Here is a 17,812-nt window from a genome sequence, read left to right as displayed (position 1 = left end):
TTCTGGCACGCAGGCGGAGGTGAGTGACGTAATATCGCTCGCCATTTTAACGTAGAGGGGGAATCGAGACGAGGGTCGTGGTGTGTGTCTGTGTGTCTGTCTGTGTGTGTGTGTAGAGCGATTCAGACTAAACTACTGGAGCGATCTTTATGAAATTTGACATGAGAGTTCCTGGGAATGATATCCTCGGATGTTTTTTTCATTTTTTTCGATAAATACCTTTGAGGACGTCATATCCGGCTTTTTGTAAAAGTTGAGGCGGCACTGTCACACCCTCATTTTTCAATCAAATTGATTGAAATTTTGGTCAAGCAATCTTCGACGAAGGCCGGACTTCGGTATTGCATTTCAGCTTGGTGGCTTAAAAATTAATTAATGACTTTGGTCATTAAAAATCTGAAAATTGTAATTAATTTTTTTATAAAACGATCCAAATTTACGTTTATCTTATTCTTCATCGTTTTCTGATTCCAAAAACATATAAATATGTTATATTTGGATTAAAAACAAGCTCTGAAAATTAAAAATATAAAAATTATGATCAAAATTAAATTTTCGAAATCAATTTAAAAACACTTTCATCTTATTTCTTGTCGGGGGCGAGGATTTAGCTCAGTCGGTAGCGCGCTGTCAGCGTGAGTTCGTCCCCACGTTCGGCGAGAGATTTATTTCTCAGAGTCAACTTTGTGTGCAGACTCTCCTCGGTGTCCGAACACCCCCGTGTGTACACGCAAGCACAAGACCAAGTGCGCACGAAAAAGATCCTGTAATCCATGTCAGAGTTCGGTGGGTTATAGAAACACGAAAATACCCAGCATGCTTCCTCCGAAAAACGGCGTATGGCTGCCTAAATGGCGGGGTAAAAAACGGTCATACACGTAAAATTCCACTCGTGCAAAAACACGAGTGTACGTGGGAGTTTCAGCCCACGAACGCAGAAGCAGAAGAAGATTCCTTGTCGGTTCCTGATTCCAAAAACATATAGATATGATATGTTTGGATTAAAAACACGCTCAGAAAGTTAAAACAAAGAGAGGTACAGAAAAGCGTGCTATGCAGCACAGAGAAACCACTACTGCGCTGAACAGGCTCGTCAGTTTCACTCCGTTTTGCACAAGTGGCGGACTACGGTCATTGTGAAAAAATGCAGTGCGTTCAGTTTCATTCTGTGAATTCCACAGCTTGATAGTAATTTCGCCTTTCGCGACTTGTTTTTGAATTGTCTTCAACTGCATGGAGTGTGCGCGGGGGTGGGGGTGGGGCGCCAGGCGGGTGGGTGGGAAAGGGGGCCGTCTATAGAACCATAAATAGAACCATCTGTGAAAGCATATATAGAACCATATGTAGAAACACACATAGAACCATATGCAAAACCATACTCTGTACTCTAGAACAATAATATAGAACCATATTTTTTTTTAATACAGAACCATATGTAGAACCACACATACATGTATAACCATATTTATGCAAAACCATATTCTAGAACCATATTATGTAGAACCATACGTATATATATATAATGAAGCAACCAAGGACAGAATATGCTTCAATGTCACGACAAAACTAAAACAAGTCGCGTAAGGCGAAAATACAACATTTAGTCAAGTAGCTGTCGAACTCACAGAATGAAACTGAACGCAATGCAACGCAGCAAGACCGTATACTCGTAGCATCGTCAGTCCACCGCTCATGGCAAAGGCAGTGAAATTGACAAGAAGAGCGGAGTAGTAGTTGCGCTGAGAAGGATAGCACGCTTTTCTGTACCTCTCTTCGTTTTAACTTTCTGAGCGTGTTTTCAATCCAAACATATCATATCTATATGTTTTTGGAATCAGGAACCGACAAGGAATAAGATGAAAGTGTTTTTAAAATTGATTTCGAAAATTTAATTTTGATCATAATTTTTATATTTTTAATTTTCAGAGCTTGTTTTTAATCCAAATATAACATATTTATATGTTTTTGGAATGAGAAAATGATGGAGAATAAGATGAACGTAAATTTGGATCGTTTTATAAATTTTTTTTTTTTTTTTACAATTTTCAGATTTTTAATGACCAAAGTCATTAATTAATTTTTAAGCCACCAAGCTGAAATGCAATACCGAAGTCCGGGCTTCGTCGGAGATTACTTGACCAAAATTTCAACCAATTTGGTTGAAAAATGAGAGCGTGACAGTGCCGCCTCAACTTTCACGAAAAGCCGGATATGACGTCATGAAAGACATTTATCAAAAAAATGAAAAAAACGTCTGAGGATATCATACCCAGGAACTCTCATGTCAAATTTCATAAAGATCGGTCCAGTAGTTTAGTCTGAATCGCTCTACACACACACACACACACAGACAGACAGACACACATACACCACGACCCTCGTGTCGATTCCCCCCTCTATGTTAAAACATTTAGTCAAAACTTGACTAAATGTAATTAGCCTCTCCTTTTGCCTTGGGCTGAGGCCTAAAATAAATATTCCTGAGTCCTAAATCTTTTCCCAAACAAACGAGCCTGTCCTACTTTCAACACTAAAGAAGTTCTCCCTAAAAAGGACCACGCACAAAAACAATAAATAAAAATCCCCAAAACTGTCCCCGAACCCTTGGAAAAATCTGCCTCCAGTTGCACGATTTATCCCCGATACCACGTCTCTGAGGGAGAATGTCAGTCGGCAATAACAACATTCACTGAGTGTGAGAGACTTTTTTTCCAAAGCCGCTGTGCAAAGTCACATAAATTGATCTTGATACGTTACAAGCGCCACAAGCAAAAAGTAGACTTCTTATCCTGGACAAACACATATCGCTGTACTGGTTCCAGCAAGATATTCCGGTCAGAGTCAACCTAGGTCAACGTTTTTTGTCTGTCTTCCCAGCAGCTTGGGAGAGGGATGCGCTTGTTGAACCTATTCCCCCCATCTGTCAACTTGGAACAGTCCGCTACGTTCCCTTGCGTTGCCGGGCCTCTTCTATTATTTTTTTGAAAGGGGGATTTCACTCATACGTCTCGCTGGGCGGTTGTGGCTAAACAATGGGATGGAAGGAACATCCCCCCTCCTGCTGGAAGAAAAATAGACTGTTCCATTGATCTTTGGCGGCTAGACATTGAGGTCATGCACACACTTCCACATAGCAGGGGAGGCAGGCTGAGCGGCCGACAAACTCAGTGCACACACGCGGTCAGACATGTTGATGTCGTGTGTGTGTGTGTGTGTGGTGTGTGTGTGTGTGTGTGCGCGTGCGTGCGTACGTGCCTGCAGTGTGTACGTGCGTGTTTGTACGTGTGCGTGTGCGTGCGTGTGTGTGTGTGTGTGAGCATATGTTTGTACGTGCGTGTACGTGCATCAATGCATACCTGTGCTTGTGTGTGTGTGCGCACAAAACACGGATATCAAGATACTAATGAATGTAATACCGTGTATGTGCGCGAGAGCATGAATAAACGTGTATGTGCGTTGTATAAAATACGGGAAAAGTAAGTGGACAATAATAACAATGCTACAGCAACAATAGACGTAAGCTTTCGCAATCATCAAAATAACCATAATTGGTGCAAATCTATCAGTATGATGTTAAAATTTAGTCAGGTTTTGGCCTATCGTTTTTTCCAAGTAACCAGCGTTAACCCCCCTCCCCCTGGGTCAACTGCTAGTGCCTTATGCCCCTTCGTGTGTAAACGCGAGCACAAGATCAAGTGCGCATGGAAAAGATCCTGTAATCCATGTCAGAATTCGGTGGGTTATAGAAACGCGGAAATACCCAGCATGCATCCACCAAAAGCGGCGTGTGGCTGCTTAATGGTATGCTGTTCTTGCTTGATCCATATTAGTGCTAATTGGCATTATTTCACCATAGGGACTAGAACTAGAGGAAAAACAGAAATGGAGGGAAATTGAATTTGTAATGAAATCACAACCCTGTCAAGCTTCTGAGAGCTCTGTCAACCATCCAACACCATCAGCTTGATATCAGCATTCTCTTCACTCTTTTTTGTACACAACAACAAATTCTTTCTGCAAGATATCTGCATTTTAGATCTGTTCTTTTCTTGATTTTCTGCTTAACATTCAAAGAGGTTTCGACAAAGAAGTTCGAATTAGCGACCATGTTGCCGCTAATTCAGGGGGAGACAATGCTTAAGGCAAGCCAAACTTCCTGTTCTGGCTACTTTATATAAGGCACAAAAAAAAAGTTGTATGTTTCTGGTCACCCGACCCTACCTAGTTTTTCCCCGCCGACCCTAGACTTTTTTTTTATTGCATTTGTAAAAAAAAAAAGAAGAAAAAAAGCGTCAAAACGAAAGTAACAGACGGCAGACGACACAAGGGGGATAAACCCGCATCCCTTTTGTCTCATTTGTTTTGTAATGTGTTGTCTTTCTCTTTGTATTGTAAGTCCAGTCTCTTTGCGTCACTGTATAGTTATTTTCTACCCTGACCAAAAAACAAAAAAACACAAAAAATTCCCTACCTACCCACCCTATTTTTTTGTAGCCATGTTACCAGAAACATACAACTTTTTTTTTTTTGGCAAAAGAAACCAATAGGACACCTACTTGAGTGCCAATTTTACCAGAAGGACAGGGCGGGGATGTAGCTCAGTCGGTAGCGCGCTGAATTTGTATCCAGTTGGCCGCTGTCAGCGTGAGTTCGTCCCCACGTTCGGCGAGAGATTTATTTCTTAGAGTCAACTTTGTGTGCAGACTCTCCTCGGTGTCCGAACACCCCCGTGTGTACACGCAAGCACAAGACCAAGTGCGCACGAAAAAGATCCTGTAATCCATGTCAGAGTTCGGTGGGTTATAGAAACACGAAAATACCCAGCATGCTTCCTCCGAAAGCGGCGTATGGCTGCCTAAATGGCGGGGTAAAAACGGTCATACACGTAAAAGCCGTGGGAGTTTCAGCCCATGAACGAACAAACAAACAAACAAACAAACAAACAAACAAACCAGAAGGACTTGAGTATGCAGGAATGAGTGCGGTGACTTACCAAACGAGGACTGTCCCTAGCCTGATAGGTAAAGTCCAGTGGAACACCCGTTGGCCCCACAGCCAAGGTCAAGGCCAGGAGATGGTCAGGCGCTACCACGTGCCCTGTTTAAAATGGTCAACCATTAACAACCACAGCAAACCAAAATGAAACAAAACACAAATTCTGAACGCATACATTACTGAAAGCGGACACCAACAATGGAAAAGAAAGCAGAAAGATACAAAGAAAAAGTAAAGTTCAACTGTAAAAATAACAATCTGTATAGAAATAAGAAACTCTAAAACAAAGAGATAGAACAAAGTTTGTTGTTATTTTTCATTTTAAAAGTTTCAAAAGGTGTTTTTTTAAAAAGAAAAAAAGTTTCATGATTTTATCTTTCAATCAACAAATTAAAGAACAAGATCTTACCGCAAGAAAACTCCATGATCCTGTGGGAGGGAAGGCCAGCAGCATGAAACAGTTGGTCCTTGAACTCGGAGATCTGTAACATGTGCAAGCCACCTTCATCACACATGCCTTGCCAACAGCTGATATCATTAAAAAAAATTTTTTTTTCAAAATCAGCAAATTTATCCAATCCCACCACCATCTTTTCCTCACACACACACACGCACACACAAACGCACGCATGTATGCACGCACGCACACACACACACAATAACACACACATACGGCAGTTATACTTAAAAAATAAAATAACAAAAAAGTTGCATTTCAGTGAGACAGCTTCATTCTGATATAGTAAACTGTTATACAGATGTTATTTATGACAGCAGTTTTCATTAGCAATGCCTCTTTTCATACTCTTCTGTCTGTGTTTTTGTGCTCACGCACATACCGGTACACATTATACAAACACTAAACTACACTCTCACATCCATCTAAATAGAGGATTTTTTAGAAATAACTCTGTCGGGTTTGCACGGGTTCTGAAAGAGTGAGTACCCTTGCATTTGCACAGACAAACATTGCCATGTGCTTCCTGTACCAGTGTGTGAGACACGCCCTCTCGCTAGTGACTGGCCTAAACTGTCATGTGGAAAATAATGTCACATGGGCATGGGAAAACTTTCACCAGCGTGTGTGTGTGTGTGTGTGTATGTAAAAGACTCACAGGCTGCATGGTACCTCCGGCCACAATGACGGCCCTGGCCTCCTGAAGAACGTCGGCGAAATGAACAGCCGGGTTCAGTAACAGGAACTTGATGCTACTAGCACTCAACAAAGCTGAAACACACACACACACACACACACACACATATACACACACAAAATGAATAACACACCCACACACCGTGAAATAAACAGCTGGGTTCAACACTGCAGATGACTTTGTTGCATACAGTACATTTATGGCAACACTGTGAATAAAATTAATACATGGATCAATCCTCTCTGGAAGGTCATTTGAATCCAATGATCAACATTATTTTTGGTTTAAAATCTATAACAGAAAAATCACTTTTCACATTTTAATGGAGAAATGCGTATGTTTAAAGCAGAAAAGAATTCTTGTACAACGCAACTCTCTTTTTAAGATCCCCCCAATTTTAAAGGTGGTCGTCTACATTTTTGCTTTTTTTCAATAATCTTATGGTTAGATTTCGCTAAAAAGTTATGTCAGATGATGAATGAACCATGGGGAAAAAAGTTATAGAAAAAAAAAATATGTAAAAAAAGATTTTATTTTTGGGTAGCGTGACTCACGCTTCCAATATTTTGTTTTCTGTTTGCTGAGAACATGTGCTTTGCCTAAAAATACTGACCAATCGAATTCATGTCACTATGCTTAAAGCCACGCCCAATCAAGTGCAGCAACAAGTTTGACACTAGAGCACTGTCCACGCTTTTTTTTAAACGCACGAAATGCACGGAATTTGAGAGGAGTTTTGCGCTTGGCATTTTCCAAATAAGGATATCCTACTATGAGTACTACGCTGGAATACTACAATGAATTTTCAAACGGCTACACTGGCTTCGTCTTTCCTGATCGAAAGGGGGTGTATTGTTGATATTTGTAGATAATAGACTCTGCATTTTAATGGTCAAATGGCGATTTCGGTATAAAAATGTAGACAAGGACCTTTAAGACTCTCTCCTTGTTAAGACCCTGCTTTCTCAGACTTTCTGTTCATAACTTCTGTTTGTTTGTTTGTTCGTTCATGGGCTGAAACTCCCACGGCTTTTACGTGTATGACCGTTTTTACCCCGCCATTTAGGCAGCCATACGCCGCTTTCGGAGGAAGCATGCTGGGTATTTTCGTGTTTCTATAACCCACCGAACTCTGACATGGATTACAGGATCTTTTTCGTGCGCACTTGGTCTTGTGCTTGCGTGTACACACGGGGGTGTTCGGACACCGAGGAGAGTCTGCACACAAAGTTGACTCTGAGAAATAAATCTCTCGCCGAACGTGGGGACGAACTCACGCTGACAGCGGCCAACTGGATACAAATCCAGCGCGCTACTGACTGAGCTACATCCCCGCCCTGACTGAGCTACATCCCCGCCCTGACTGAGCTACATCCCCGCCCTGACTGAGCTACATCCCCGCCCTGACTGAGCTACATCCCCGCCCTGACTGAGCTACATCCCCGCCCTGACTGAGCTACATCCCCGCCCTGACTGAGCTACATCCCCGCCCTGACTGAGCTACATCCCCGCCCTGACTGAGCTACATCCCCGCCATAACTTCTGTAAATGTACCCCCATTTTAAGACTCCCTCCTTTTTAAGACCTCAGATTTTTGGAGGCAAGGGGGGTTCAGCAACATCGCTTTTCACATTTTTAATGGAGAAATGTACGTGTTTAAAGGAGAAAAGAATACTAGCAAAGCAAACAGCGTATGTGAGAGCGTACTCTGTCTGCTGATGACCACACGACCATCATCGTTGGCCGTGGTCAGTGCCAGCAGAAAACCCTCGATGTGCATCAGGGGAGACTTCAGTACTGGCGCTGTCCTGTCATTCTGCCTGCCACCCTCTGAAAACACATTGATAAAACAGTGAAAAGCGTAATACTTTACAGGTCTGGGCGTAATATTTTGACAGAAAAAAAACACAGACTCAGACACAAATGCCAAGAAATCTGATTTGAAGGCCACCAGCTAACAGTAACGCACATGTAGTTCTCACACGCAAAAAACTGCAATTTGACCACTGAACTCGCCTTGTTGCTTGCAAACCTAAAATTGCACGAAGCACAGGAATCACCTTTGAATGCAAAGCGAAAGCCAGTCAAACAGGGCTGAAATTGTATAGCTAATGTAATAGCCCTTTAAAAACTGCCATGGGTACGCAAAGGTTCCCAAGAGCATACAAAGTGACCACAGCAGCCACACCTCGTCACAGTCACTCCACATTTCACAGGTGCGCATGCAGTCTCCCAACGTACCAAAACCGTCGAGCTACTATGATAGCATGTGTGTGTGTATGTGCACGCGTATGTGCGTGCGCACGCGTGTGTTTGTTTGTGACTGCATGGATTTAAACGATGAATTTGCTTTTGTACTCCTGTTCTTTTTGTGTCTTAATGCTTGTATTTTGGTTTTGTACATGTGTATAATAATGTCATTGTAAAGCGCTTGGAGCTTTTAGGTAAGCGCTCTATAAGTTTCCATGATTATTATTATTATTATTACTATAACTAGCTTGATCACTCTTTGGCAGGGAGACAACTCCCTCAAAACAGAGTAACTGCCCGTGAAAAGGGGAACAACTGCGTCACCCTGTCACCTTTTGCCCAGAGGAGACTGTTTAAAATACCTGCAGCGTTTTCCTTGCTGGCACTGCTGGGGGGACCTTTGCCGATCGTCTGCAGAAAAGTAGACAGTCCCGATGTGGCCGTCAGCTTTGGAACATTTTTCTCCGCTGGCAAATAAAGCAGCAAGAAGTACTCTTTTATTTCAATGAGAAGAAGAGAAGGAGAATACTGAATAGTGAGGCAAAGCATGTCAGCAATAACTGACCAGCCAACCAACAAACAAATCAACAAAAACACAAACTATCAGAACCTGAAGGAAAAAAACACACATCCATTTACACATAGCAAGCTGACTTCTTTTAGTCAGTTGTTTTGTTTGATTTGTTTTATTTTATTTGTTTGTTGTGGGTTATAGGTTCTTTCTCTCTTTTTCCACTTTTTTTGTTTTTGTTTTTTTTTGGGGGGGGGGGAGGGGGGGGGGGGGTTGGGTCTGCAGTAAATACAAGATTGAACAAGTTGCGAAAAGCGAAGAAATAAACTTAGTCGAACTGAATGAAACTCAATGCACTGCAATTTTTAACCAAGATTTGAAACTCATAGGCTGGTGCAAATCTGTGGCCAAAAAATATGCTGCAAAAAAATTAGTTCTTTCACAGTTCTGCAATAAAACTCCTCAAACTGAAAGTGTCGATAGGTCTTTTCTATTTCTATCACCTGTTATTTCGACGTTTAATCTTTAACGTGGCAGAATAATCGATACGACGATTGTGGCCGCCTACAGGATGAAGATAAAGAAACCATTCACACAGAAACCATAAAGTGAAAAGCTTACCTTGTACTACTTCTGGCACTTGGTATTTCTCCACAAACCCGTTCAGCTGAAACAATGGCAGAAGAAACATCAACATTCTGTTGTGCACATAGCGAATAATGGTAGCACAGCCACACTGTCAAAATAACGAGAAAGTTTCAGCATGAAACACACAAGGCACACGCATATATACACCCCAAAAAAAGAGAAGAAAATATTGTTTTTTCACGTGACATTATAGGCCAGAGGGGGTAGGTCTGAAATATGTGGACAGGACCCATATGTGGACGTTTGTCTTTGATAAACCAAGGGGACTAACTCTTCAACAACCCATACAAACCTGACAGAGTTATTTCCGGAATTTGTCTATAAAAAATCCACTTGGCACACTCGACTCACCTTCTTGCTGATCTGACTCTGACGACAGTAGTGTACAACTTTGAACAGATTGAGGTTGTCGAATTTAGCCTCAAACAGGAAGTTGTTGATGGTTAGCAGGCGCACATCTGTAAAAGTGCAGAGAAAATTTAAAGCAGTGTCAGTGAAGAACAGTGGAACAAATCTGCAACCTATGTTAAAGAACGCTCTGTGTGCCAATAATGAAAATTACATCTGTTTGATGTGCAAGCCTCATCAAGATTTTGATGATCAACACAACAAGACTATCAGAACCGTGTGATGTGAAAGCCTCATCAAGATTTTGATTATCAACGCAGTAAGACCATCAGAACCGTGTGATGTGAAAGCCTCATCAAGATTTCGATGATCACCGCAGTAAGACTATCAGAACCGTGTGATGTGAAAGCCTCATCAAGATTTTGATGATCAACACATTAAGACTGCTATAACAACTGTCTATACCTACAAGCTACAGCAATAATTAAAAACAGAATTTCTTTCTTTCTTTTCTTTATTTGGTGTTTAACGTCGTTTTCAACCACGAAGGTTATATCGCGACAGGGGAAGGGGGGAGATGGGATAGAGCCACTTGTCAATTGTTTCTTGTTCACAAAAGCACTAATCAAAAAATTGCTCCAGGGGCTTGCAACGTAGTACAATACAAGGTTGTCGTCACCAAGACTGAGACTGGTCTCAAAAACCGGGAAATCTTTAGATGATGCAGTTGTTTTTTATTTCAAACCCTCGAAGTATTCTCCCTTAGCGGCTACACACAGTTTAAGTCGTTGGACCCAGTCAAGAAATGACCGTTTGAAGTCGTTTTTTGGCACCTGGTTCAGACACTGGAAAACAGCCGATCCGAGGGCTGATTGACTGTCAAATCGACGCCCAGCCAATTGTCTTTTCAGATGAGGAAACAAAAAAAAGTCACAGGGTGCAAGATCAGGAGAGTAGGGAGGATGTGGCAAAGTTTCAAAGTTTTCTTCCTCCAGGTACTCTTTCACCACCTTGGATTTGTGAGCAGGTGCGTTATCATGAAGTAATTTGATCCCTTTCAATCCTGTAGTTGGTCTGGCTCTCTTGTAGTAACGAACGATGCCAGCAAGAACTTTTTCCTTGTAGTACACCCCAGTGATGCTTCTGCCTTTTTCGCGTGGTTTTTGAAAAATGACGCCCTTTGTGTTATAAAATATTGTGTATAAAACCTTTTTTTCGCACGATCCGAGGGGCATTGGCACCTTTTTTTATCCATGCTTTGTTTTGAGCTTTTCTTTTTGGCTCAAAGAAGTACACCCAAGTTTCGTCTCCAGTCACGATCTCATCCAAGCGTTTTTGATCACATCCGTCGTATATCTTGAGTAGCCGTTGGGCAAACGTAACCCTACACCTCTTGTTCTCTTCAGTGAGGAAATGTGGTACCCATCGCGCGCACACCTTTGTGTATCCAAGTTTGTGTTTTAAAATTCTCAAGACAGACGACGACGAAATGTCCAGTGTTTCGGCGATAAAATGACTGCTCACTCGGGGATCTTCATCAACTAACCGTTGCACATGGGACACCATTTTATTGTCGGTTACAGGTGGTTTCTTCACTTTTCCCCTTGCATCTTCCACAGACGTTTTCCCTGTTGAGAAATGCTTTGCCCACCGAAAAACTGTCGCGCGAGAGGGTGCTGTGCCTGGGCTTACAGTTCTCAGCTCTTCAAGTATGTCACCGGCCGTTTTACCAAGTGCCGTTCTTATTTTGATGTAGGATCGAAAATCCTTCTCTGAAAATGTGCTTTTTGCCGCCATTTTTAAGGCCAGTGTCTCTCGCTTACATGACTAAATACACTGTATCTTTACGAAAACACAACGGATCACAAAGAAATTATGCACAATAATACGTCATGTACCAATCTTGATAATGACGTCATTTGTTATAAATGTCGTCATTTGATTCTGTGCAAAAAAGACCAGTCTCAGTTTTGGTGACGACAACCTTGTATATGACCTTACAGGGAGAATGCAAGTTTCCAGTACAAAGGACTTAACATTTCTTACATACTGCTTGACTAAAATCTTTGCAAACATTGACTATATTCTATACAAGAAACACTTAACAAGGGTAAAAGGAGAAACAGAATCCGTTAGTTGCCTCTTACGACATGCTGGGGAGCATCGAGTTAATTTTCCCCCCTAACCCGCGGGGGAGGGGGGAAACAGAATATGTTGCATTCTTATCTAGAGCTTTGATTATACTTTCCATCCACATAGATCTATACAAATGTATGATAAAAATAAAACAACAATTGTTCTATACCTGTAATTCCTGTGTTTTGTTTGTCTGCAGGCACATCAGTTTTACCTGTAGAAAATGTAATACATGTACTTCCATCAGAAATGAATAAACAGGAAATTATGCAAAAGCTCATTACTCATTGTTTTGACCAATCGCCGAAGGGTGCTTACTTCATTTCACGAAAGGATTTCCCTGCCCAGAATTCTACACAGTTCTGAAGATTTTGAAGATTTTTGTTTGTATAATGACGTCCTATGGACGATTTATTATATAAAGGGAAGCAAGCGGTTAAAAACGGGTGTCGACAGAGGCAATGAAGGGAAATACTAACTTGTAAGGTCATATACCTATGATAACTAGTAACGAAGGCCACAATAAGCACAAAAGGGACAAATTCATTCAAACAAATACATGGGTTATTTTCGCTGCTGCAATGACCAACAGGTCACCCTATAATTATAGGTGCATCAAGTTCCGTTTAAAAACCCAAACGCATTGAAAGGATATCGTCTATTGAAGACCAACCAGGTACTTGCTGAAATCCAACCATACACCAGAAATGTGATTATCCGTACATCCCATCATAATCGTTTAACAGTACTGAGAGAAGAAAGAAAAGAATAGCAAGCAGAGTAGTAAAAACGTTGATGACCTCAAATCCAAAATCAGATAGACGGCTAACCTCTCAAAATTCAGAATCTTCTTCTTCTTCTTCTTCTTCTGCGTTCGTGGGCTGAAACTCCCACGTACACTCGTGTTTTTTGCACGAGTGGAATTTTACGTGTACGACCGTTTTTTACCCCGCCATTTAGGCAGCCATATGCCGTTTTCGGAGGAAGCATGCTGGGTATTTTCGTGTTTCTATAACCCACCGAACTCTGACATGGATTACAGGATCTTTTTCGTGCGCACTTGGTCTTGTGCTTGCGTGTACACACGGGGGTGTTCGGACACCGAGGAGAGTCTGCACACAAAGTTGACTCTGAGAAATAAATCTCTCGCCGAACGTGGGGACGAACTCACGCTGACAGCGGCCAACTGGATACAAATCCAGGGCGCTTCCGACTGAGCTACATCCCCGCCCACAAAAATTCAGAATCAAAAAACAAGAATTGTAGGTCATTGGAACATTGAATTATTCACAAAACGTAAATGTAACATTTTGTTCAGTCAATACGTAATTAAACTGCGAAGAAAGGAGAAAAACTGACCCCCAGACACCTGTGAAAGGTATGGTATAGTATGTGCAATTAAACGTACCCCCTAAACACCTGAGCAGACAGGACAGGACGAAGAGGATCTGTTTCACATACATCAGATTCTTGGCCTTCAGACGTGAGCGATACTTGGCTTCATACTGCTTCAGCTGTGAGAATGCTCGTGCCAACTGTAACATACGAAGATGTACATCAGGTTCTTGGCCTTCAGACGACTGCGATACTTGGCTTCATTCCGCTTCAGCTGAGAGAATTGTAGCCGGGTTTGAATTTTATCAAGGTTATATAGATAGGTTCGATAGATAGATATAGATCTCTCTCTGTCCAAAAAGACAATATGTTGAATTTATCACTACATCTGTAAGATGGACACTGACACACAAACAAGTCTTCTTTTTCACAGGCGGTTCCTCTCTTCACAAAATACAGTAGCAGCAGATTATATTGGCATGGCGAGATTTCTAGAAGCTTTTCCCCTCTTCCACTTCGCCTTGCCAACACGCCCGAGGTCGGGTGGCTACAGTCACTCACAAAAAAAAGTTAGTTTTCATAGTTATTAGCTAAGACCTTACCATAATCTTTAATGTTTGTCACAGTTCTCTCGAAGCTCTCCAACAATGCTATTCTCGCTCTTGCAAGCTCGACCCTTGCAGAAATTACGCAAAACTAGGGATACACCCATTTTTGAACAAGGGACAACACTCCATTTCTGGATCTAACCCTCACATGCGTCCCTTTGCACTCAATGCTGTTATACCTATGCAAATACAAGGATCGACCATTCCGTCAGACCAAACACACACACCCCCCTCCACACACATCCACACACACACACCCACAAAAAGACCTCTGACCTGTGCCCCCGTGACTTCCACGCTGTGGACGTTGTTGATGGTTTCCAGCAGGTTGTGAGCCTCATCCACGATGACGATGTTTCCGCCCAGTCGCACACCGCTGGCCTCTCGCGTCGCTTTGTGTAACAGTGTGTTGTATGGTAACACTACCACCTGATGACAGGAACAATAAGACAAGATTTAGATAAGACATTTAAAATATTTTAGTGAGCTTACCCTCATGGAGATTTGGGTTGCTTATCTCTCTGGGGAAAGTGAGCTGCCATACAGTATAACGCGCTACCCATTTTTGTTCTTTTGCCTGCATGCGTGAATTGATGTTTCCAAGCTCTGAGACTTTCGCTGTGAACTTGGGTTCTTTATCACGTGCATGTGTGTATTGATGTTTCCAAGCTCTGAGACTTTCGCTGTGAACTTGGGTTCTTTATCACGTGTATGCGTGCACACGGGGGTGTTCGGACACCGAGGAGTTGACTCTAAGGAAATAAATCCCTCGCTTAACGTGGGGATCGAACTCAGGCTGTTAGCGACAACTGGTTTTGAAGCCAGCGCCGCTACCCGCTGAGCTATTTACCCGCCCCAATCAGTGTAACATCACAACAATAGCTGCTCATTTCATAGAGGACCTTTCACATGAAGTACGTGTTGTCTGTTAATCAGTACGTACCCCCCCCCCTTGCCCCCACACACACAACATAAAAAGACAACCTGATGTACAAAACTAGACAAGTGTATACACCCCAATATTACAACTCTCACCTCAGCGGCAGGCACGGCCAGTCTGGACCCGTAGTAAGGACAGGTCTTGGTCTGTCGACCAAGCGTGACCAGCTGCTCGATATCACACAGCTGCAGCTGAAACAAACATGATTACAGCAACACTTATTACAAGCGATCAGATGGTGCCAGAGTTACTTTTTGGTAATCTGAGTAAATTGTGGTAACCTCAGAGCCTGAGCGGAAGAAAAAAAGCATAATTAAACCACATGTTTCTTGACAATCAAATTTACAAAAACATGAATGGGTCCCCAAAAGCACTTAGCGTAAGTAATAATACATGGAAACAAATCATTCTAGATAAACGTCATATAAATGTATGCAACAATTTTACTTGCAGCTTTACTTGCACAATTGTGTAATTGTTATCGTGTTCTCTATCTCTTTCTGAAGAGACAATAAAAAAGAAAAACAATAGCCAAACAACCAACCACAGGGTCCCCACTGGTTTTTAGAAACAAAATTCCATGACTTTTCCATGACTTTCCATGAGCCTCAATAACTGTTTTCCATGACTAGATCCACAGGTCGCCATTTCCGAACACGCAAACTTTTTACGTCTTGTCACTGCCAGTTTTGACACTGGCTTGCTTTGCACTGAATTTGAGTCAGTTTCTACGCAGTGTCTCTTCGACAAGCAAGTCAAGCATTTGCTACGCAGTCAGATTATCGGTAATGTTTGCTGGTCCTGTCATTTCACTAAACTGGACCAGCCACTGTTTGTATCCATCTGCACTTTCGTAAATTCCGTTTCGTAACCGTCACTGTGACTTGACGAACTGTCATTTTTTTCACCGCGATACACAGTTCATTGCGAAGATCTTCCTCGGTAATTCGTTCCAATTTCGCATACTTTTTGTTGTCAAGAAACAACTCGAAAGAAAGTTTCAAACTCATCATCCTCCATCTTGCTTGTCGAAGCGCTAAAGTACTTTATCGATGCAAAAACAAAAGCAGAAAACTTCGACGAAACCGACTCAAATGCAGCGCAGACGACACGACGAGATAACGGAAGGAAGTGAGCCTCGCTTTGGCTCAAGTGCCGTTAAAAATACCGTTATTCTCGTATGCAAATACGAACGAGAAGTTGGTCATACGAACAAGCCTTGTGCTGGCGACGCAAATCGCCGCTGGCTGGCAAAGGAGGGGAATGGCTGGGCGACAAAAATCGCCGCTGGCGTGCCAAAGGTTAATTTTTCTTTCTTATTTTTGTTAAATTCCATGACTTGAATTGAAATTCCATGACTTTCCAGGCCTGGAAAATTAAAAATCAAATTCCATGACTTTCCAGGTTTTCTATGACCTGTATGAACCCTGCAACCATCTCTCTCTCTCTCTCTCTCTCTCTCTCTCTCTCTCTGTGTGCACTAAAGAGACAACTATGGAAATAGAAAGTCACAACATTAAGCCTGTGATTACCTCCCTTGAAATATGGGTGATACCATTATATCATCTTTACATCCACACGAATACACTCACAGTGACACTGTTTCTCACCCAGCTGTTTCTTTGGTATTGGTATTCTTATTAAGCTTGGTGAATTTGAAGGAAATTCATAATTTCTTAGACGCGTTTATTCGTGTTTTTCAAGCCCAGAGACGCTAGCCATGAGCTTGGGATCTTTACCGTGAGTCTACGTGTTCAGACAACTGGAAAGGTCTGCAAAAAATTGACTCTTGGAAATAAATTCCTCACAGGTCATAAAGCCAGTGCGCTAACTCTGGTTATTTGTATTCTCTGAGCAACAACTTTTCTAGATGACCCATTCTGTGAGCAACAACTTTTCTAGATGACCCATTCTGTGAGCAACAACTTTTCTAGATGACCCATTCTGTGAGCAACAACTTTTCTAGATGACCCATTCTGTGAGCAACAACTTTTCTAGATGACCCATTCTGCGAGTAACAACTTTTCTAGATGACCCATTCTGTGAGCAACAACTTTTCTAGATGACCCATTCTGCGAGTAACAACTTTTCTAGATGACCCATTCTGCGAGTAACAACTTTTCTAGATGACCTATTCTGCGAGAACAACTTTTCTAGATGGCCCATTCTGTGAGTAACAACTTTTCTAGATGACCCATGCTGTGAGCAACAACTTTTCTAGATGACCCATTCTGTGAGCAACAACTTTTCTAGATGACCCATTCTGTGAGCAACAACTTTTCTAGATGACCCATTCTGCGAGTAACAACTTTTCTAGATGACCCATTCTGTGAGCAACAACTTTTCTAGATGACCCATTCTGTGAGCAACAACTTTTCTAGATGACCCATGCTGTCAGCAACAACTTTTCTAGATGACCCATGCTGTCAGCAACAACTGACGTATACCGCATTCTATCAATAGGTCAACACCGTTTGCAAAGAAAGAAACATGAGAAGAAGGGAGAGAAGAAGGGAGAGAAGAAGATTGTGTTCTGACCATAGCTCTGTCGGCAAATTCCCCAAGCAGCTCCTGTTTGCGGAAAGGGCAGCCTGGTTTGGACTTGCCTAAAATTGAAACAAAAGAAACAAACTAGAGTCATATGATGGTGGTGTACATCATTAACAACGATCTGCTGGTCGATGTGAATGCGTGATGTATTGAGTAAAAAATTCCATCTCACACGGCATAAATAGATCCCTGCGCCTTGAGTCCGAGTCTGGAGATACGCGCGCGATATAAGGCTTCATATAATAATAAACCTGTAGACCCTTTTTCTCTGACATGTGTTTAAGTAAACAGACAAATATATAAGGTAAATTACATTTGGAGGTACAACACATTTACG

At 42.0% G+C, this 17,812-nt stretch overlaps 1 protein-coding gene across 2 annotated transcripts in view; it reads right to left on the bottom strand.

Moving 5' to 3' along the window:
• The window catches only part of LOC138968678 (ATP-dependent DNA helicase DDX11-like), a 44,056-nt gene that overhangs the window by 13,712 nt on the left and 12,532 nt on the right, over positions 1-17,812 (bottom strand). For both annotated transcript variants that reach the window (XR_011456258.1, XM_070341279.1), the window contains exons 10-21: positions 17,464-17,531; positions 15,021-15,116; positions 14,262-14,414; positions 13,451-13,577; positions 12,212-12,256; positions 9,910-10,016; positions 9,532-9,577; positions 8,762-8,866; positions 7,857-7,979; positions 6,111-6,223; positions 5,405-5,477; positions 4,994-5,097 (exon numbers count right to left, since the gene is read on the bottom strand). Coding sequence is in view for 1 of the 2 variants with exons in the window: in XM_070341279.1 (XP_070197380.1) it covers positions 4,994-5,097; positions 5,405-5,477; positions 6,111-6,223; positions 7,857-7,979; positions 8,762-8,866; positions 9,532-9,577; positions 9,910-10,016; positions 12,212-12,256; positions 13,451-13,577; positions 14,262-14,414; positions 15,021-15,116; positions 17,464-17,531 (1,160 nt within the window). In the remaining variant the exon portion in view is untranslated. The remainder of the gene's footprint in view (positions 1-4,993; positions 5,098-5,404; positions 5,478-6,110; positions 6,224-7,856; positions 7,980-8,761; positions 8,867-9,531; positions 9,578-9,909; positions 10,017-12,211; positions 12,257-13,450; positions 13,578-14,261; positions 14,415-15,020; positions 15,117-17,463; positions 17,532-17,812) is intronic.

This window comes from Littorina saxatilis, linkage group LG6, assembly GCF_037325665.1.
Source record: "Littorina saxatilis isolate snail1 linkage group LG6, US_GU_Lsax_2.0, whole genome shotgun sequence".
NCBI classification, from domain to species: domain Eukaryota; kingdom Metazoa; phylum Mollusca; class Gastropoda; order Littorinimorpha; family Littorinidae; genus Littorina; species Littorina saxatilis.
The sequence above is the reverse complement of the archived record's forward strand: the minus strand, read 5'-3'. Positions and strand labels throughout refer to the sequence as shown.